General features: G+C 45.0%; 1 protein-coding gene across 3 annotated transcripts in view; it reads right to left on the bottom strand.

The window, feature by feature from the left end:
• Positions 1–14,084: 14,084 nt before the first annotated feature.
• Positions 14,085–21,779, bottom strand: part of PPP2R2B (protein phosphatase 2 regulatory subunit Bbeta) — a 324,170-nt gene continuing 316,475 nt past the window's right edge. For all 3 annotated transcript variants that reach the window (XM_055430540.2, XM_055430542.2, XM_088838580.1), the window contains 2 exons: positions 17,842–17,933; positions 14,085–15,017 (listed from right to left, as the gene is read on the bottom strand). In XM_055430540.2, coding sequence (XP_055286515.1) covers positions 14,738–15,017; positions 17,842–17,933 — 372 coding nt within the window. In that variant the 3' untranslated portion in view covers positions 14,085–14,737. The remainder of the gene's footprint in view (positions 15,018–17,841; positions 17,934–21,779) is intronic.

Here is a 21,779-nt window from a genome sequence, read left to right as displayed (position 1 = left end):
GCGTTAAAACAGGGGTTGGAGAACTCTGGCCTACAGGCCAAATTCCACCTCCACTCATTCTTGTAAATAAAGCTTTATTGGAATACAGCCACTCTCATTCATTTATGTTTTCATGCTGCAAAGGCACAGTTGAACAGTTACAACACAGTATAGCTTGCAATGCCTAAAATATTTCTATCTGGCCCTTTATAGGAAGAGTTGACTGACTCCTATTCTATTGGATTTTACCATTCTCAGGCTTATATGGTGGCTAGATGGCTGTAGCTGTTCCTGTTTCTAACCTCTTTCTGTTCATATTCATCAAGAAAGAACATGTTCAGTTCTCTCATTGTTTAAACAAAGTCCGAGAATTCACCCTTGTTGGCCCTGATTGACCTGACTTAGGTCATCTGTTATAAATAGTGGCCAAGGCTCATTGACTTGGCCCGGATATCATGCTCCATCCTTGGAGCTAAGAGTGAGGTCAGCTTCATTCAAGGTATGTGGCCAGGTGCTGGGAGAGAGTGGTCTGCTCTAAGATTGTGCTCAGTTGTATCCGACTCTGCAACCCCATGGACTGTAGCCCTCTAGGCTCCTCTGTCCATGGGATTCTCCAGACAAGAATACTGGAGTGGGTTGTCGTTTCCTCCTCGTGGGAACCTTCTTGACCCAGGGATTGAATCCACGTCTCCTGTGCTTCCTTCATTGGCAGGCAGATTCTTTACCCCTGAGCCACCTGGGAGGCCCTATCCTAAGAGACATCTAGAGATTTTTTTGTAAGAGGGCAGAACTGGGTAGTGAAAACAAATGTTGGCTGCGTTAATAATGCTCTGTTTAGTTCATTTTGCTATTTAATAAGGCAAATGGAAATATTGGATGGAAATAGTCCAGCAATGCACCCAGATATCTTGAGAAGGTGATGTTTCCACCCGGTTTCTTGATGGTATGCTTATTCCCCACTAGAAGCTGGACAGTAACAGTGGCTGTTCTTTCTCAGGAGAGTTAAGAAAAAGATCACTGAAGAGAGGAGGATGAGGAACAGTCCTAGAAGGAAGGGGGAGAATTTGAATTTACACTCAACTCCTAGGTTGAACACTGGTGTTCTTTCGGTTATAGCTGCTGCAACCTCTGTAGCTTGCCTTTGTTTTTTATGTATTTCATGCTTCCTTGCCTTGTCCAGCAGCACATACAAAATTAACTTGGTATTTTCTTGATAACTTATGGTCATCATTATAAACATGCTGTGTTGTGATTCAGTGATGCCCTGTAGGGCTCTTGGCATGTAGTCAGGACTGTTTTCCGCAACATGTAACACTGTCATATAGTCAAAGTGTTTGAGTACCTCTCTTAGCTTTAAAAAAATCTTCGTGAAATATAATACACAGAAAACTGAAATGCACAAATGGAAAACTTAGTGAATTATTATAGAGGGAAATCCTTTAGAATGGTAAATTAGTTTTGTGTCAGTTTTTCAGAGGAGCCTCCCAGGTGACTCAGTGGTAAAGAATCCACTTGTAATGCAGGAACTGGAGGAGACACAGGTTCAATCCCTGGGTTGGGAAGATCCCCTGGAGGAGAAAATGGCAATGCACTTTGGTATTGTTGCCTGGAAAATTCCATGGACGGAGGAGCCTGGTGGGTTGTAGTCCATGATGTTGCAAAGAGTCAGACATGACTGAATGAGCGCATACATACAGCTTTTCAAAAGTCCTCTGAATGCTTCTTTCTAGTCACACCTTTTGCCCAAAGATAACCATTGTCCTTAATTCTATAATAACAATTTCCTTGTTTTTCTTTATGGTTTTACTACCTAAGTATGCATCATAAACATTATAGTTCAGTTTTTCCTGTTTGTGAATCTATAAAATTGCTTTTGAGTTGTATATAATTGTATTCATGAAGCAAATTTTTAAATTTCTTTTACTTAACCTACTATTTGTAAAATTCACCCACGTTGTTGGCTAAAGTTGTATTTCACTTATTTTTGATAGAATTCCGTACTTCGAGAGGAACATAATGTTTTTTCTATTGGTTGTCATTTGGGTTCTTATCTAATTTTAACATTTACAAATAGTGTTGCTATGAACTTGCCTCTTGCTGTACATGTACATAAATTACCTGGGTATAAGAATGTGTTGCTGTGTCACTGGGTGTGAATATCTCCAATGTTAGTAGATAGTGCCACAGTTGTTTTCCAAAGTGGTGGATCAATAATCTCACCAGCAGTGTGTGAGTGTGCCAGCTGTGCCAAAGCTTTGCCAATGCTTGTTAGTGTCAGCCTTTCTGTTTGCAGCCATTTTGTGGCCGTTCATACTACTGACATTTTCCTGATTACTAACTGGAGCATGTTTCTTATGTTCATTAATTTTTCTGGACATTATATGTGAATTGCCTTCAAATCCATTACCCAGTTTTTTGCTGAATTTCTTTCTTTCTTTTTTTTTTAGTTGGAGTATAGTTGCTTTAAAATGTTATGTTCATTTTCTGCTGTGCAACAGAGTGAGTGAGCTTTATGTATACACACCCCCTCCCTGGGGAGCCTCCTCCCCCCACCCCATGCCACCCCTCTAGGTCATCACAGAGCATGGAGCTGAGGTCCCTGGGCTATACTGCAGGTTCCCACTAGCTGTATGTTTTACACATGGTAGTGCTATACATCAGTGCTGCTCTCTCAATACGTCCCACCCTTTCCTTTCCCCACTGTGTCCAGAAGTCTGTTCCCTATGTCTGCGTCTCTTTTCCTGCCCTGAAATAGGGTCATCTATACCATTTTCACTGCAGATGGTGATTGCCGCCGTGAAATTAAAAGATGCTTACTCCTTGGAAGGAAAATTATGACCATATTAATATAAAGTTATGACCATATTAATATGCTAGACAGCATATTAAAAAGCAGAGATATTACTTTGCCAACCAAGGTCCGTCTAGTCAAGGCTATGGTTTTTCCTGTGGTCATGTATGGATGTGAGAGTTGGACTGTGAAGAAAGCTGAGCAGTGAAGAATTGATGCTTTTGAACTGTGGTGCTGGAGAAGACTCTTGAGAGTCCCTTGGACTGCAAGGAGATCCGCCAGTCCATCCTAAAGGAGATCAATCCTGGGTGTTCACTGGAAGGACTGATGCTGAAGCTGAAACTCCAATACTTTGGCCACCTCATGCTAAGAGTTGACTCACTGGAAAAGACTCTGATTCTGGGAGGGATTGGGGGCAAGAGGAGAAGGAGACGACAGAGGATGAGATGGCTGGATGGCATCACCAACTTGATGCATATGAATTTGGGTGAACTCCAGGAGTTGGTGATGGACAGGGAGGCCTGGTGTGCTGCGATTCATGGGGTCGCAGAGTCGGACACGACTGAGTGACTGAACTGAACTGATACCATTTTTCTAGATTCCATATATATGTATTAATATATGATGTTTGTTTTCCTCTTTCTGACTTACCTCACTCTGTATGACAGACTCTAAGTCCATCTACATCTCTACAAATGACCCCATTTCATTCCCTTTTATGACTGAGTAATATTCCATTTGATATTTCCATGTGACAAAGTACAACATCTTTTTTACACATTCGTTGATGGACATTAGGTTGTTTGTTTTTTTAACATAGATTTATAGGAAGTGCATTTTTCAGTGGGGGGGCTCTACTCCCTTATCTGCATGATATCCTTGGTCCCCAGTTTTCTCATGACTTCTTTGCTTCCTTCTCTGTTGCTTGGGTGGCTGCCCCCCTCTGTCTATTCCTCAGCACACTGCTCCCCAGGACCCTCTCCTCAGCCGACGCAGTCTCTCTACTTTCTCCCTATGTCATCCTCTCCATAAAGGCCAGGACGTACTAGTGACTACCTCTCAGTCTTATCAATGACATTTTGGCCACAGATCTTTTTATCTGGATGTCTGCTGGGATTCTCCCTTCACTTGGCTGTCCCAGTAGCTCCTTGAGCTCACTGTGTCCCAAATTACACTCTTCATCTTTCTCTTTTCCTCCCCTAAACTCTTCTCTCCCTTTCCTTTAGTCTCCAACTCTGGTCATGCCATTGCTGATCACCTTAGCTATCCACCTGGGCATCTTTAACTTCTCTCTTTGCTCTCATCAAGTCAGTCTCTACGTGATGTTGATCCCACCTTTGCAATGTTTTCTCCATCCCTACTTTAGGCCCTCATCATTGCTTTCCTGGATCACTGCAACAGCTTCCTGTTTTCAATCTTGTCTACTTCAGGTATGTCATTTACTCAGCTGCCAGAGGGATCTTTGGAAATGTAAATTCCAACCGTGTCTCTTCTTAAAATCCATCTTCCGGTGGTATTCCATTGGCTGCTAAGGACATCTAAGTTCTCTAAATGGCCTTCTGCAATCTGGGCCTTGCTCTCTCATAAGCACTCCAGGCAGTTCTGGGCAAGAGTCTGTAGCAAAATCAACCTGACAGTAGTTCTCAGAGACAGGTGGGGCTTCTTAACCTTGTGCCTTTGCTCATGTCTGTGGTCACCTGGTTGCCCTATCCTCCTCTAGGGTTGAACTTCATCTCCAGGAGATCATATTCTTTCACTCTGTATACCCCTAATCACTTACACACATCTCTGCCGTTACTTTAGCCATGTATTGAAGTCACCTGTTGGAATTTCATTTCCTGTTAGACTATATTCCTTGAGGACAGGAATCAGGCCTTGATTACCTACATTGCTTATTCTGCAGCACATGGTCAGATGTGAATAATTGATAGCATTTAATTTTCAACACATTTTTGGAAATAATTGGTTTAAAAGGTGTTTCTGCTATGCAGCATGAGAGCATTTACTCTTGTAGTAAGTAATGTGTAATGTGGTGAGTAAGTGCAGTGGGTCTATCTGTATGAATCTGTGCCAGCCTGGACACCAGGGAGCCTGGATATGAGGCAGTCTTCTGTGCACCACTGGGGAAACTGTCTTTGGTACTGCAGGCAGAAATGCTGAAATGCTCCTTGAGTACGAATTAAATATCTTACCAAGACCTTCGATCTAGGTTTGAGTTGACCCACTGGTTTTAGACACATGGAAACAATGAAAAATAACCATGAAATAAGGCCGATCGTCGGAGAAGGCAATGGCAAGCCACTCCAGTACTATTGCCTAGAAAATCCCATGGATGGAGGAGCCTGGTAGGCTGTAGTCCGTGGGGTCGCTAAGGGTCGGACACGACTGAACGACTTCACTTTCACTTTTCACTTTCACACATTGGAGAAGGAAATGGCAACCCACTCCAGTGTTCTTGCCTGGAGAATCCCAGGGACGGGGAGCTTGGTGGGCTTCCGTCTATGGGGTCACACAGAGTCGGACACGACTGAAGTGACTTAGCAGCAGTAGCAGCAAGGCCGATCGTAGAGATTCCAAAGACCCGGTTTCAGGGTTGGTTTGGAGTGGCTCTGTGCAACCTTGGGCAGTTGGCATCACTCTGGTTGGGAAAGTGCCTCTGTCAGTTGAAATGTCTCCACAACCAATACTGTTCAATTATTGTTCATCACCAGGACACTTATTCCACCCAAAGTAAGCAATATCACGAGCAGGTGAAAAAAGGAGTTGTTAGAGTCTTATGTGAAGTCATATAAGTTTATTATCAACCAGGCCAGTGGGGTTTGCATTTGTAAATGGATCTCTGGTCCTGATACAAAATACAATAAAGCAAATTTACAGTCTTTGTTTCGAGGCTGTGTCCTTAATCAGCCGAGAAGCATCCACCATTCCTAAAGGAAGGATCACAAATTCAGAGATGATGCTACGAGAGAGGGGGAGTCTGTCAGTGGGACGTTGAGGCCGTGTGCATGTTTGTGTGTGTGTGATGTTCAGAAAAATCCATCATATGTTTAATGCTGGAGAAAAGGGAAAAGCTGTAATCACTGCTCCTGCAGGAGCGTCTACAATGCCCCTCTCGGGACATCATCTGACACCAACAGAGTTCCTTAACTGTTCCTGTGCTGGTCAAAGGGAAGAGCTGCTTTTAACCACGTTCCCTTCCTGAAGTGGTATTCTATCTGTACTTTGGAAAGTTTTAGCTTTTGAATTGAGCTTTCTTGTTCCACGATGGACACTTCATAATCTTCTATGATGTTTGTCTATATTCATCTTCAATGAATATAACTATCTTTGAGTTTCAGCTGATTCTTTTTAAGAACCATTTCAAATATAACTAACCTTTCTGCCTTTTCAAAAAGAATATGAAAACTAAGAGCCATATCCTTCATCTTGTCAGAGAGGAAATGAGGGGATGGAAAATGGAGGCTGCTGTTAAATAAATGCACCTCGGAACTAAGAAAACAACCCTGGTTGTCCTAGCCCCAACCTTCTTCTTGTTGGAGTCCCCCCAGGGGCTAAGGAAGCAGGCTGCAGTGGACTTGACAGCGGAACTGTGTGGGGGCTGGGATGTGACATGACCCGTTTCCCCTCCCCCTGCTGAGGAAGGGGTGCTGTTTAACATGCAGTTGTTTGCTGCTCTCTTTGATGAATTTGGGCTGACTGTTCATAAGCCACCTGCACTTGGCATTGGAAATCACTGGCCTAGATGAAATATGACTTTCAATTATGCCACAGTCAGAAAAGGTGAAATAAGAAAGCCATCTGGGCCGGGGGTGGTGGGTGGCAGTCAAGTTGTCTTTTTATTAGAGTGACTTGGGCACGTGAGTGAATCTAGCATTCACACTTCACACATCCTGCCAACCCTTCTAATTTATTGTTGTGCCTCTCAGTTGCCCACAGAACCTCCCCTTCTATATTGTGGACACCCAGGCAAATGAAAATGCCAATCTTCCCCACCCCTGTCTTGCTGTATTAAGTGTGGGCTCAGCTCTGAGCAGTTTCTTTGGGGGAACTGGCTTGCCTTCCTTTAAGCACACCCAGGGAAAGGTTCGCCTCACCTCTTGCTTCCATGTGGAAGGGTTAAAAATAATAGCTCCTGTCACTTCCCGTAGTCTTGTTATGGAGAATATTTAGTGCTTGAGCCGGGATGTGGGGGTGATATCCTGGATGTGATAATGTCGCTTCCTGCGTCGGTGAACATGGTATTGATTGTAAGCTGTCAACCATTTTGTATGCTTTGCGAGGTCCCTGAAGGCTCACTGCGGCTGGAAGGGTAATGCATCAGGCAGGCACACATATGCTTTATTAACTAATGCTGCTATCTGAGCTCGGTCACTTGCTCTGAACACATCTTGGCTCACTGCTTTCCATTTTTTCTTTTTCATTCCTTGACTCATCTGAGCAGTCTTGTGATGACCTATACCAAACTTCCCTTAACTTAACTCCCGTGGGACCGTGCTCAGCTTGTACGCTTCCTGAGGGCAGAGGCTGCGCCTATCTCTCTCACTTGTTTGTTCATTCACTCATTCAACCACTATTTAATGAGCTCTTACCCTGTGCCAGACCCTTTTCAGTGCTATCGGGATCCCAGAGGGGGAGAATACCGGAGGGCTTCCCAGGTGGTGTTAGTGGTAAAGAACCCACCTGCCAATGCAGGAGACATGCATGGGTTTGATCCCTGGGTTGGGAGGATCCCCTGGAGGAGGGCCTGGCAACCCACTGGAGTATTCTTGCCTGCAGAATCCCATGGACAGAGGAGCTTGGCGGGCTACAGTCCATGGGGTCGCAAAAAGTTGGACACAATTGACTGACTAAGCATGCAGAAACACATTATGAGCCTGGACCTTCTCAATGCTTTGGGGATACCAGAAGGGGGAGAATAAAGAATTCCTTGGTTCTCATGGAAGTTAGGGTGGTCAAGAAAGTCCTCTCCTAGGAGTTGACACTTGAGCTGAGGTTTTCTGTATACTCCCTGTGCCCGGACCATTCATATTTGCTGTGCTGTGGAACTATGAATCCTCAGTTGAGCAGATCATAGTCTGGCTATTGGAGTACCCTCCAGTGATATATAAACCTCACAAGGCCATGCGTTGTTGTTTCTCATATCATGCATTACTGTCCCTTGGCCTCATGTCCTCTAACTTCTCTTGCTCTGCATTCTTGCTTTTTATTCATCAGTCACACCAGAATAGTCTAAGTTCCTTCAATACACCATGCTCCTCTGCCTTTACCTAGACCATCTTGATACCGGGAACACTCTTTTCTTCTCTCATCCCCTGATAACTCATTCCCCCCTTATCTTTCAGGCTTACCGTAGGCATCACCTCCTCTGGGGAACTTGTGGTCTGGGTGAGGTGGTGTTCCTTTGTATTCTCCTTGCATCTGAGATACCTAGGAGGGCATACACGTGCCACTGTACAGTACTAGGAGAACACGAGCAAGGAACATGTGTCAACTCTTTGTTGGCTAGGAATCTTCACATCTATTTGATGAGACAGGGGCCATTTTTACCCTTATTTTATCAGTAAGGTTGTTCAGCTTATAAGTGGTGAAGTTTAGATTTCAACCCAGGCAAGCATCCTGGGCCCTTTTAAAAATGTTTTACAAAATTTTATTTGTTTTTGGTTGTACTGGGTCTTCGTTGCTGTGCACAGGCTTTCTTTACTTGCAGTGAGCGGGGGCTATTCTTCATTGTGGTATGCGGGCTTCTTATTGTGGTGGCTTCTCTTGTGGAGAGCATGGCCTCTAGGCTCGGGGGTTTCAGTAAAGTTGTGATGTGTGGGTTCAGTAGTTGTGACACACAGGCTTAGTTGCCCTGCATCATGTGGGATCCTCTTGGACCAGGGATATTGAACCCACATCCCCTGCACTGGCAGGCGGATTTTTAACCACTAGACCACAGGGAAGTCCCGGACCCTGGACTCTTAACTTTCTTGATCTTCTACTGCCTGGGAGCTTGCTTGCTTCTTCCATGACCCCATAAGCCCTATAGACAGGGACTGTCATGACTCCTTCCCTAAGACCACTCTAGCACAGGGCTTGACATGACCAGTCTTTTAACTGTTTATTGAGGACTGAGTGAATGAATGCATGAAAATCACCCAGCTGAGAGACTGCTTACAGAGTGCCCCAGTACTGCGTTTTCCCTTTGCCAATGAGGTAGTCTTCTCCCCTCGCTTCTGCTCCAGCCTTCCTGGGATTCCCTTTGACCTCCACGAGAATTTAATGTTTTGATTGGGAGGATGTGTCTCACTAGCTTACTACAGCAGGAATCCCAGGACTTGTGGATGGTCCCACTTTATTGTGGTCTCAGGGTTCCCACACAAGGATGAGTTCAGGAGAAACGCTCTCTTCAACTCAAACCAAATACAGCAAGCCAGTGATTGGGATTGCAACTGGGAGTTCTGAGATGGCAGGAGGGGCTCTGGTGGGGAATAGCCTGTCTATCCAAGATATCAAGCTTGACAGAGTAGGGAGTGGACTGGGAATCTGGAAACAATCACCAAACTCCTGTTTCTGATCCCATAGTGATCACTGCTTTTGACAGCATCTGAGGCAGGAAATTGGCGGAGACACAGATCACCTTAGTTCTGCCACCAGCAGTTTAACCAATGGGGCGTGGAAGGTCTAAATTCGGGGGATGGTTAAACAGTAATAATAAGGTCAGGGTCAGGGGTTGGAGACCTCTGGGAGCCACTTGACCTCACTCTCTGCTTTGATGACAGAGGAAATGTGTTTTCCTGGTTAGCTGTCAGGCAATGTTTGGTTGCAGAGAGATGGTTTGTGAATATCCTCACTAGTGGAAAGAAACAAGACAAGATAGCTATGCATTCCCTTGAAAGAAGTACAGGATCAGGGTCAGGGCAGGTCTAGATAAAACATCTGGCTTTGTCACAGTGACTGTGTCAATTCTGAGTCTGTTCATCAACTAGAAAAATGGAATAATGTATTTACCCATTAAGTGATTGTAAGGACTTAAAAAAGTGCCTCGCCCAGCACCTGGTACCTAATAAGTACTCATAATTATTGGTTTTCTTTTATTCCTTCCTTCCATCTACTTTTACATTTGAACAGTCCTCAGACATGAGAGTTTAATAAATATTTATTATTGGATAAATGAAAGAAATAAGGGGTAGGTCAGTTTTGGAAAATTGAAAATGTGTTTTAATAGAAGTAGAGGAATATTGATTTCATGCTCCCATGCCAAACCCATTCTTGCTTCAGTAACTCATGTATGTTGTTCTCTCTTGGAAATATGTGTGTGTATGTGTATGTGTGTGTTTTATTTTTGGCTGCACCATTTTCTGCACTGTATACATTGTAAATATGTCCCCAGCACACATGGCTGTCATCTCTGGGGGGGTGGTGACCAGTGGCTTACACATGGCAGGAACCCCAGCCCTCCAGCCCTGTGCCTAGGAACTTGTTTTCTAATTTGTAACTTCCATCTCTTTCTCTATATGTGTATATATTCTCTCTCTCTCTTTTTACACACACACACACACACACACACACCACACACACACACACACACACACACACACACACGATGGAGAGAGAGGATAAGAACTCTGGCCAAAATGTCTGGCTTTGGCACTTGTGAACTGTACAAAGTTAGTCGAGTTATATCATCTCTTTGTTCCCTAATGTGTAAAATGGGAACAATAATGTATCTGTGTCTAGAGTTTTGGAGGTAAATGAATTAATACTTGGGAAATTTGTAGAACCAAGCCTGGCCCATAGTAAACATTCGCTAAGTGTTAGCTACCCTCATATATAAGAAACGGTATTTTAAAAACTCTGGCTTTAGAGTATGAAACCTTCAGTTGGAGACCTGGTTCTACCACTTACTGGGTATGTGCCTTAGGCTACATTGAAAACTTGAGTCTATTTCCTCAGTGGCAAAAATGGAAATAACCCTGGCATGGATCTCATGGGGTTCAGAGAAGGAGATGAGGCGAAATCAGTCACATGTCCTCAGGGAATATTGTTGCTGTGACTATTCTGTGGGGCTTTAAGCTTATCAAAGCAGTTATAAACAAATGGGTTTCTTGTGTCCCTTATAATCATTCCATGAGCAAGGGCTGATGGCTCTCTGACCATTTTTCAGGTGATGTGACTGATATAGGCACTGAATGACTTGCCCAGGTTGCCCAATTACTCCACAGAGCCAGGAGCAGGATCTGCATTTCCTGTCCCCTTGATCTGTGTTCTTTCCATTGACCAGGTGAGTCATTCCCATGGAAAGTGGCTCCCGAGACTTGACTTAGAAATGCAGGGGCAAGAGGACAGTGAAGGTGTGACAGGAGGCATAGTGTGTGACTGTTTCCCAGGGCTGAACCGGGGGCTGCTGCGTCTTTGAGGGTAGTGTTAAAACACACCATCCTCATCTGCGCACGGCCATAATGGAAGAAGACAAATTAGGAAGGTCTCCTTCATTTAGGCTGTGGACTCCAGTGTCCTCCCAAAGTTTTCTTATTAGGCCTGCTAGGGCCTTCCTGACTCTTGGAGGCAGTCAGCAGAGGGGCTGATGAAAGAATGGGGCCCAGGGTTGGGGATTCAGAGCGATGCTTTGGGTAGTTGCTCTGTAGGTTTGAAGGAAGGGAAATGGTCTCCCACATTGTCGGTGATGAAGCATTTGAGGGTCTAACTTTTATTATAATGGGCCCTGCAGGTTCAAAAGAAATACATGTGAGATGGCTGAGTTGCTTCATTGGGTCACTGAGCTAAAAGAATTGTAGTTTCACCTTTGTTCCTTTCAACTGTTTCACCTTACATGTGCTGGTTGCCTAATGCACGTGGAGTTAATTTCGAGGCCAAAGAGAGGTTGAGAGATACTCCCCTGCCCCACTAGTACCCAAAAGAAGACTGAAGGCAGAAGCCAGACATTAAGGAGTTAGGAATCACAGGGGTCCCTAATGCCTGTTCACCTATGGACGCCCCATTGCTGCACGCTGCCTTGTGTCTTCCTTCTTTGTTTTGTTCAAACTCATCTCCTTCCTCTGGAAGTGAAAGTGTGGATGTCTGCCAAAGTTCAGCTTTTGAACTGCTTGTTAAAACATCAGGAATGGACTGTTGCCTCAGGAACAGACTATTGCTGCAGGGCAGGGATCTGAGAGCCCAAGAAGCTGTTGAAAAGGTGCTAAGTCAGCTTTCACGTAACTCTGAGTGTCAGCTGGAAAAGGGACTGACTTCTGGGCACCATCAGCCAAGAAGATCACCAGAACTGGGGTGGAAGAAGATGGCAAGTGTAAATACCTGGTTCTATAACCGGCACAGAGCAGGTCATTGCTAAAGCATGGTGGTGGGCATTGCTGTTGAGGCCTGGTCTCTAGGCCTTCCCCTCCTGTTTCCATGTACGAGTCGAGGATGTTGGCTCTGGTACCTCCTTTGTTTGGGGTAACGGGGAAGATGGTGGCCCTCTGTTCTTAGCATTGATGTCTTCTGCAAATTCCTTCCACTCTGTAGATCTCAAAGTGTACATCTGTGTGCTGAGGGCACTGGGTTAGTGTAAGAGCTTTGAGGTAAAGGCCACAGATAGGCTGTCGGTGGGCCTGTGAACCCCTTAAAGCCGTGACCAGAATTGCTCATGCATGTGTTCTGAGAAGCAAGCTTGACTCCCAGTTTGTGGACTACTGACCATTGCAAGTCTCTAATGCCTCCAAACGCTTCAGTTCTGTGGCATCAGAACTCAGTGTTCCCCAAGTTTAGTAAGCATGCATCCTGGGGTTCACAAATTGCCTGTAGGTGGTGAATGGGTACATTTTTGTTTCATTAATGGTTATGTGATTCTTTTAGCATTAGAACAAAACATTAAAGCTGACATTTCATGAACATTCTTTGTTGGGAGGAGGCTATGTCTTGCTTTTAGAAAAGGTGACTTCAGTGTGAAATGAGTAACAGTATAAAGGTAGGTCGATGCTAAATTCTGAGGAACAATGATTCATCCTGTCAGCTGGTACAGATAGAGGGGATGAGTCTCAAGGAAGCAGAGAAAAGACCGTGAGGAAGTTGATGGTCAGCTCAGGACAGGAGCCTGCTGGTCCTTCTGTCTGTCCTCATACCATGATTCTCTGTGAGTTGGAGAAGTTTCTGTGGCTTTCTTGGGTCTCCTCCAAGAACCTGGTCCCCATCAGGCCAGGAATCCTGCCCAGAGAGTTTCCACCAGGACTTTTATTGCAGGAAAGATAAACACGGAGAAAAGGCATGTCTTCATCCACATGCTCCCTCAGTTTTGAGACGTACTTTTTCATATTTTAACGTTTCTGAAATTGAGTCGCATCTGACAAAATTGTTCGCTTAAGTAGAGAGCTATTTCCTTGCCAAAAAGCTGTTATTAAGTGGGTAATAGCTTAGCATTGAAAGATGGTTCTTTCACTATTTTTCTCTCTTCCAAAACAAATTATACTTGAAAGTTGGGACTTCTAATAAATATAAAAAGTGAAAGAAAATTTCTCTTTAAAAAGCAAAATCCTCACCTCAAGCCATTTCCTAGTCACTAAATGCAAGTCAGGGGAGATGAGTCATGGTGACAGGAATGGAGACACGGAGGCCAGGCCGGCTTGGAGTACCTTCCACTTCCTCCCTGAGCCTCCGTTTCAAATTTCTCCATCTTTTGAATTAATTTAGTCTCCTTCCCAGAGGTGCGCCACAAAGAAACTTCTGGAAGTTACATATTTGAATCCTCAGTGGCAGGGGGCAGGAGGGGGCAGGGATGAACCAGCCTCTCCAGTTTCAAACAGACTTCACTTTGATGTCAAAACTTCTTGATTCCCCCATATTCCATTTCTGTAGGAGAGCCCTCTGGTCTGTTTTTCTGGGTGGTAAACTTATGGTGGGTCAGAAGCACTTGGATAGCCTTTACAGAGCAGCGTTTTCCACTGGCTGTTTTTGTTCTTGCTGTAGTGGAGATAGATGAGTGTTACTTTGGGTTACAAAACCCAGGAAAGGGGGCGGGGGCTGCTTTGGGAGACACATTTTCTCAGGGAGGTGCCCCAGCCCTCAGCTTACTGCTGCATTTAGAAGCCGGATCATAAACAACAAGGACTCAGCCTTTAGAAGTCAAGGGAATAAATAAGCTGGAAAAAGGGTGAAGGGAACAAGCCAAGGAACGTGTAAGTAGAGGATTATATGGAGCCATTTAAAATGACAAAAAGCAAGAGTAACAAAGCAACAGACGGAATGTGGCCCCACAGGGCCCTGCCAAGCTAACTCTGAGAAGCGAAGTGTTCTCCTGATGTCCCCTGAAGCATTCACGGGGTTTCCTGGCCAAATTCTCAGGCTGTTTCTATGGCGCTTACAAAAAAAAGAGTATAGCACTGTTGATGTGGTCCTTTCCCCTTCCCATTCTGCATCCTCTTCACAGCCTCGTGAAATAAATCTCTGGCTCATGTGAAATCATGAAAAAGAAAATGGAAAAAAAAAAAAAGTGCTGTAGGGGCAGGGGGCTGCTGACTGGTTCTGATTTGTCACAAAACAAGGAGAATTTCTCTAAGAGTAAACAGTGTTTATTTTTCGTTGAATTTTTTTTCAATCAAATGGAATTGCTTAATTAAAAAAAACTTATCTCTTTTCTCTTTAAATACTACAGACAACCTCATTTTATCTCAGCAGACACCTAGAAACAAAACACTGGACCCATCAGAGAAAACGGGGCAATAAAAGCATCAGAAATTCAAGTCAACTATGGAAGAATTACTGTTAGCTGGCAGCTCTCGATTCTAAACAGAAGTGTCCCAGAACCTACCGGGTTTGACAAAAGTTTCTTAGAACTGGGGATGTGGGAAGGTTGGACTCCATGGACTTCTATTTCAATTGTCTCCTGCAGAGGGAAATTAAAGTCGATGCATCAAATGAACACCCAAAGAAACATTTAAAAACGTGTTTGACTAGTATTCAGTATGTGAGATTATTAAGTAATAAGTTGTCCTCCTAGTTAACCTTGTCCTGGAATATATATAGGTTATTTGTAGCCGCCACTGCTATAATATTTTCTGAAGGATGCCAAGCTGTATGCAGGATCTTTTTGCTAAAGTCCAGACTGTCGACACTGATCTCATCTTTTCTCCGCTTGCCCCCCACGCACACTTTGCGTGGTTTTAGGATAGCTCGGGGTTTGCTGTTTTCCCTCGAGGCCTCAAGGGTAACATCGCGTTTGGTGTTTCGGTCGAACATCCTGAAGAAGTTGTTGTAGGAGCCTGTCATGATGACACTGCAAGGCAGAGAGGAAACAGGGAGTGACTGAATGCCATAGACACAGACTTTCTACAGCTAAGAGACCAAAAACCGCAGCAGGCTTTGTAGTGTGACCACTGACTTTAGAAGCACTAAGAAAAACAAGCTCTTGGGCTGGGTGAAGGGTGATGATAGCCCTCCTTGTTATTTATCAATAGACTCCTTTAGGTTATTTTGTTCCATAAGTCAGGCTAGTGGTTTTAATGAACCCAGCCCACCTCCTTCACATCAGGATTCTGAGGCTGCAGTCAAGTCATGAGAGTAGGAACACTGAAAACAGCCGTCCTGTATCGTGTTCATTTAGAGCATGGCGGTGGTAGGAGTGACTGTGCTGCCCGACTGATAAGGCTTTCTCGCATCAGCACTGAGGGATGCTGACATCGTGTCCTCTTCCTGCTACGAGCTAGATTGAAATTCTGCCTTTTCTGAAAACTTATCTAAAAACGGATCTCATCATGGTCTTGGGAGGGAGTAAACAAAAATTAGAATTTTTAAAAGGTTGTAGGATGAGGAAATAAGCCTTTGTAGAAGTGAATGGCACCCCACTCCAGTACTCTTGCCTGGACAATCCCATGGATGGAGGAGCCTGGTGGGTTACAGTCCATGGGGTCGCTAAGAGTCAGACATGAATGAGTGACTTCAGTTTCACTTTCACTTTCATGCATTGGAGAAGGAAATGGCAACCGACTCCAGTGTTCTTGCCTGGAGAATCCCAGGGATGGGGGAGCCTGGTGGGCTGCCGTCTATGGGGTCACACAGAGTCGGACGCGACTGAAGAGACTTAGCAGCAGCAGCAGCAGTGGACTTACAGATGGTTTCCTACCTTCCTATAAGAGCTATGCATTCTCAGGAGTATCTCTCATTGATGAGGAGAGCAGGGTGTGTCAAGAGCCTCCCAGAAGCCATGGACCAACTCTACTTAATGGTGACAGTTTGGACAGGTGACAGGCCAAGGGAAACATAATGTCCCTCAAGCAGCACCCTCTTATGGCTGACCCCCAGAGAGATGGGCTTGGCCTCATTTGTGGGTGAAGCTCTGACTGGCTGGTTAGGATGGGAGAACACTGCATCTCGTTGTCTTGGGTTAGAGGAAGGTGAAGGAAAACTGACAAGGCTGAGCCACGGCCAGGGGGCTGAGTTTTTGGATATTTGTTAGTTGTCCCAGAAATTAATCAAGGGCTAGATTTTGTTACCCTGGCCTGGGAAACTGATGCCATGAAATGGGTGTATCTATCATAGGGTAAGCAATTATTATCTCATCACGTGGGGTGCTGAGTGCTTTACCCCTAGCCTCATTTCCTTTTCCATCATTCCATGTTAAGGGATTTACACAGGAGGAAAAGTGAGTGCATGCACGGTGTCACACATCCAGTAAGTAGCCAAGTTGGGCCTCCAGCCCACATCTGCCAGACTCCGTGGCACAAGCATTAAGCCATTTGGCCTTATTGCTTCCCACGCAATGACCTCTGCTTCCATTACCACCACCTGGCTTGTTTTTAAACCATAGGAGAAAGTCTTTTTTTGGGGGGAAAAAAAAAATCTCAACCTTATCTGGACCAAAAATAACATTTCTCGGTTATGGGAAGAAACTGTAATGCGGTGGAAGGAATGTTCATTTTAGGATTTAAATTCTTCCTCTTGTCTCTACTACTTACAGTGATCTGCCCAACCTCCTGAACTAGTCTGGCTGAGCCTCAGTTTCCTCAGCTGTCAAATGGGCACAGTGAAAGCAATCTTGATGGATTGTGGTCAGGATTAAAAAATTATGATGTGTGAAAGTAAGTATAGGTTTTGAATCTTGGTTCAGACGGAAGGGGAATTTGAACAAAAATAACCACAAATACTTTAAAAAATCTATTCATAATGAGCAATGAATAAATGAATAAATTACCGATGGAAAGGAAAATAAACAAAATAACAGGGCAGGGATAGCTACTTTCCCCTGATGGCCTTTGTTCGACTAAGTTACAGTTGCTTTGCTCTTAGCCCTCTGCCCTCCGCCAACTGGGTGGTGTGATCTGGGTCGTCAACCATGTGGTGACTCCTTCTAGGCCTGCTGAGTGGAAGGCTGGTTTTGGATCACTGGCCCAAAAAAACCCATCAGGGGTCAGAGAGGTAGAGCCTGTGCTCACTAGAAGCTCGCCTCTCTGAACGCTTTGCAGTGATAGAATTTCCCTGCTTTTCAGTATGACTGCTGGTGCTGCCTTCACTAAGGAACAGCCCCTGGTAGCCTGTGCTGGCTTCTCCTGGAAATCAGCAGCATCTATTCGTCAAGCCAAAAAGAAACTGGGGGGAGGTAATAGGAAGTACTGTTGAAATTAAAGGCCTCAAATAGTCATAAATCCCTTTGAGGGCACAGAATAAATGAGGCTGATGAGAATTCAGTTCATGACCACCAGGCCTTAGGCCAGTCTCTACCGGCAGCCTCGAGGGATAATTTCCCATCCAGACAGCACACTTTACAGTCAGTGGAACGGTTCATCCTCAAAATTTGCCAGGGGAGCTTCATTTTAGGTATACGGACCCAGATCTGGGAGGGTCTTGCCTGTATAAGGCAGGATTTTTGTGAGGTTAAAGGGTCACCAGAGCCAGTTCTGAAAGAGGAGTCCAGGGTCTCACCATCCCGTTTCTTTCCAGACCTGACCTCGAGGTCACCCAGTGGACCACATGGTGCAGCCCTGCCAGGCCTCAGGGCCGATTCTGATGGCTCTTTGGTTGCACCCCTTTAGGATACACGGCCCAGGGCCGGTGCAAGGAGAGGGCCCCCCGTGGAAGGTTCCCAGTCACCAGACCTTTCTTACCTGTCTGACCCATTCCACACACACTCAAATTTATCAAAAATGCAGTCATTTTCGTAGAGGGAGCACAACTTGCTGCGGAGGTAGTCGTGAACCTGGAGGGGCAGGGGAAATACATTAAGAGGGTGTTAATTATTAATATTTTAAAAAATGATTCCTCTGAGAGAAGCTCCTCTTTGGATGGGAGCTGTTCATTCTTCCAGTGTCAATGTGGCTTGAATCAGACAGTTCTGGGTCTTGGCCCAGGCATGGCCCTTCTCAGCCTTGGGGCTTTACTTTAAGATGCTTTGGTGAACTGTTTACATGGCACATGTGGATTAAACAAACTCACTTACATAGATTGTGGCATAGAACAGGGCCCAGTAAGTGGGGGATTCCCATTTTCTAAGCCTATTTATAATTTACTTTTGTTCAGTATCTTTTAAAAAGCTTAATTTATTTTTTTACCATGCAGCATGGCATGCGAGATCTTAGTTCCCCAACTAGGGAACAAACTCATGCTCCCTGCAGTGTAAGTGCAGAGTCTTCACCACTGGACCACCAGGGAAGTCTCAGCCTATTTAGACAACGCCATTCATTCAGCCTTTTATTCAATAAATATTTGTTGAATGCTTGGGATAGAGTCATGAACAGAATACCCTTGGGGTGCCTTCCTCCCAGTATTGGGGAAGAGACTGTGTAGACAAGTAAATACATAAGATATTTTTCTTTTTTTGATTTTTAAATTTTATTGGTTAACTGGAGTATAATTGCTTTACAGTGTTGTGTTTCTGCTGTGCAACAAGAAGTATATTTTAGATGGTGATAAAATGAGAACAAAAAAAAAGTGGAAAGAGGGGAGTGGGAGCTCTGGGGCAGGTAGTCAAGTTCACCTGAGAAGGTGACTTTGGAGCAGGAACCTGGAGAAAATGAGTGCATCTCAGTGGTATCTGGGGAAAGGCTTTCCAAGCGTAAATGAAAGTGTTAGTCACCCAGTCGTGTCCAATTCTTTGTGACCCCATGGACTGTAGCCCGCCAGGCTCCCCTGTCCCTGGAATTCTCCAGGCAAGAATACTGGAGTGGGTTGCCATGTCTTTCTCCAGGGGATATTCCCACCCTAAGGATGGAACCCGGGTCTCCTGCATTGCAGGCAGTTTCTTTACCACAGAGCTACTAAGCATTGAGAACAGCTAATGTAATGGCCCAGAGGCAGGAATCCTGGAGGCAGTGGGGTAGAGGGTGGCCAGGAGCAGAGTGGGGGGCCTCAGCGTGTGCCAACCAGTTCCTATAGGTCCCTTACTCTGAGTGATGTGAGCAGATGTCATGGGAAGGGTGCTGCGCCTGCTGTATTGTGACAGAGTGTAAGCCCCTGCAGGGCCAAAGGCAGGGAGGTCGGGTGTAACCTGCTCGACAGATGATGGTTTGGACCAAGGTGAGCAGTGGTGGGAGGTGGTCAGTCTTGGGTTTGGAAGGACAGTTGACAGGACTTGCGGATGGAGCCACTGTCAAGTGTAGAGAGGAAAACTGGAGTCAGAGATGGCTCCTGAATCATGCTTATGAGCAAGCGGAAGGATGGAGTGGCCATGTTCACTTTGGGGCTGGATAATTTGGAGATGTCGGTACAAGGGGAGAACACCCAGTAGACGCTCGTGTGCACAGTGCAGCCCTGGATTGTGTGCCAATCCTCTCTTGGTTCTATTTTTCAGTGAAATAAGAAGCAAGGTTATCAGCCGAGAGTGAAAAAGGCCAGGGGCGGGGAGGTGGTTGGCAACAGTGCTTGGTTCCTGGAAGGCACTGAGGGCTGCTTGAGGCTGTTGAATGTGAATTTATTTTTTAAAACATTTTATTTATCTATGCCGACCTTTGTTGTGGCACTCGGGATCTTTTTAGTTGGGGCATGCAAACTCTTAGTTGTGGCATGATCTAGTTCCCTGACCAGGGATTGAACCCCAGCCTCCTGCATTTGGAGTGCAAAATCGTAGCTGCTGGACCAGTAGGGAATTCCCCAGATGTGAATTTAATTAATTAATTTTTTATTTTAATTGGAGGCTAATTACAATATTGTGGTTTTTGCCATACATTGACATGAATCAGCCATGGGTGTTCATATGTTCCCCATCCTGAACCCCCTCCCACCTCCCTCCCCGTCCCATCCCTCAAGGTCATCTCTGTGCACCAGCCCTGAGCATCCTGTCTCATGCATCGAACCTGGACTGGTGATCTATTTCACATATGATAATGTACATGTTTCAGTGCTATTCTCTCAAATCATCCCACCCTTGCCTTCTCCCACAGAGTCCAAAAGTCTGTTCTTTACATCTGTGTCTCTCTTGCTGTCTTGCATATAGGGTCATCATTACCATCTTTCTAAATTCCACATATTTGCATTAGTATACTGTATTGGTGTTTCTCTTTCTGACTTACTTCACTCTATATAATAGGCTCCAGTTTCATCCACCTCATTAGACCTGATTCAAATGCATTCTTTTTAATTGCTGAGTAATACTCCATTGTGTATATGTACCAAAGCTTTCTTACCATTTGTCTGCTGATGGACATCTAGGTTGCTTCCATGTCCTGGCTATTATAAACAGTGCTGCAATGAACATTGGGGTACATGTGTCTCTTTCAATTCTGGTTTCCTCGGTGTGTATGCCCAGGAGTGGGATTGCTGGGTCGTATGGCAGTTCTATTCCCAGTTTTTAAAGGAATCTCCACACTGTTCTTCATAGTGGCTATACTAGTTTGCATTCCCACCAACAGTGTAAGAGGGTTCCTTTTTCTCCACACCCTCTCCAGCATTGTTTGTAGACGTTTTGATAGCAACCATTCTGACTGGTGTGAGATGGTACCTCATTGTGGTTTTGATTTGCATTTCTCTGACAATGAGTGATGTTGAGCATCTTTTCACGTGTTTGTTAGCCACCCAGATGTGAATTTTAAATGAGTCTGGTCAGCATGGTTGGGTGTTTTTCTCCAGCTGCAATCAGCAACTCAGGTGAAGATGGCAAGCAGGCAGATGATAGAGGCTTGGAGCCATAGTAATCTGGGTGCCATTTTCAGTTCTTCCTGAGATCCATTGTGGGGAGTGGTAATGACATTAGGCATACATAATATGCCAGCTTGTTATTATTAGCCGGGCTCTTTATCCATAAGATCTCATCTCTAATATCATCTTAGGTTGTAGGTACTGTCATTCTCTTCATTTTAATGGAGCATGAACTGCAGGGTATGACATCATGTGTCCAAGATCACACAGCAAAGGAAATGACAGAATGGGAAGTGAACCAGGGATCTGGGTTCTGGAGCACCTGCTCCTGCCAGCGCTAGCAATCCACCTCCCACTTGCTCTGCCTCATTGGCCTTGCCTTACATAGAGTCTCAGTCCTAGACAGCTGTGATGATGAACTGAAGTGAGGCCAAGAGGCAGACAGAATTGGGTGAAGGCAGAAAGATGTTATGGAAAGCAGTTTGACTTAGTTTAGATGAAGAGTGATGGTTCATGATTTCCTTTTCTGCAGCCTGGGCTTCTCTCCTCCCTTGCCCCAGGGTTCTGTCAGATGCTGAGCTCAGAGGCTCAGCTGTGTGCTTAGCTCTGGGCAGAGGAATGAGGTCAGATTCATTCCATGTTCCATTAGATGTTTGGGGTATTTGAAAAGCTCTCTGAGTTATTTGGACAGGGTAAGGATTTCTAACTCTGCAAATTAATTTCCTTCACCCTTACACTCGTGCTCCCAAATAGCTCTGGTCCTTTTCAGGGTATCTGCTTCAGGGTTACGGTGACAAGTGAATCCATTGGCAGTTGGGTTTATGGCTTTGTTAGATGGGGAGAATAAGGGCGAGGCTTTGTCCTAAGCTTCGGAATTGTGCTATAAATTAACTCACTGTCTTCCCTTCCTCTCCTACCACCTCTTGTGCATATTAGGAATGTCTCAGGGAAGGCCATTTTGTTTGTAGGGCCA

This window comes from Moschus berezovskii, chromosome 8 (genome assembly GCF_049115385.1).
Source record: "Moschus berezovskii isolate FMDL1 chromosome 8, NW_MosBer_1.0, whole genome shotgun sequence".
In the NCBI taxonomy this organism is placed as follows: Eukaryota; Metazoa; Chordata; class Mammalia; order Artiodactyla; family Moschidae; genus Moschus; species Moschus berezovskii.
This window is presented reverse-complemented; position numbering and strand designations above follow the sequence as displayed.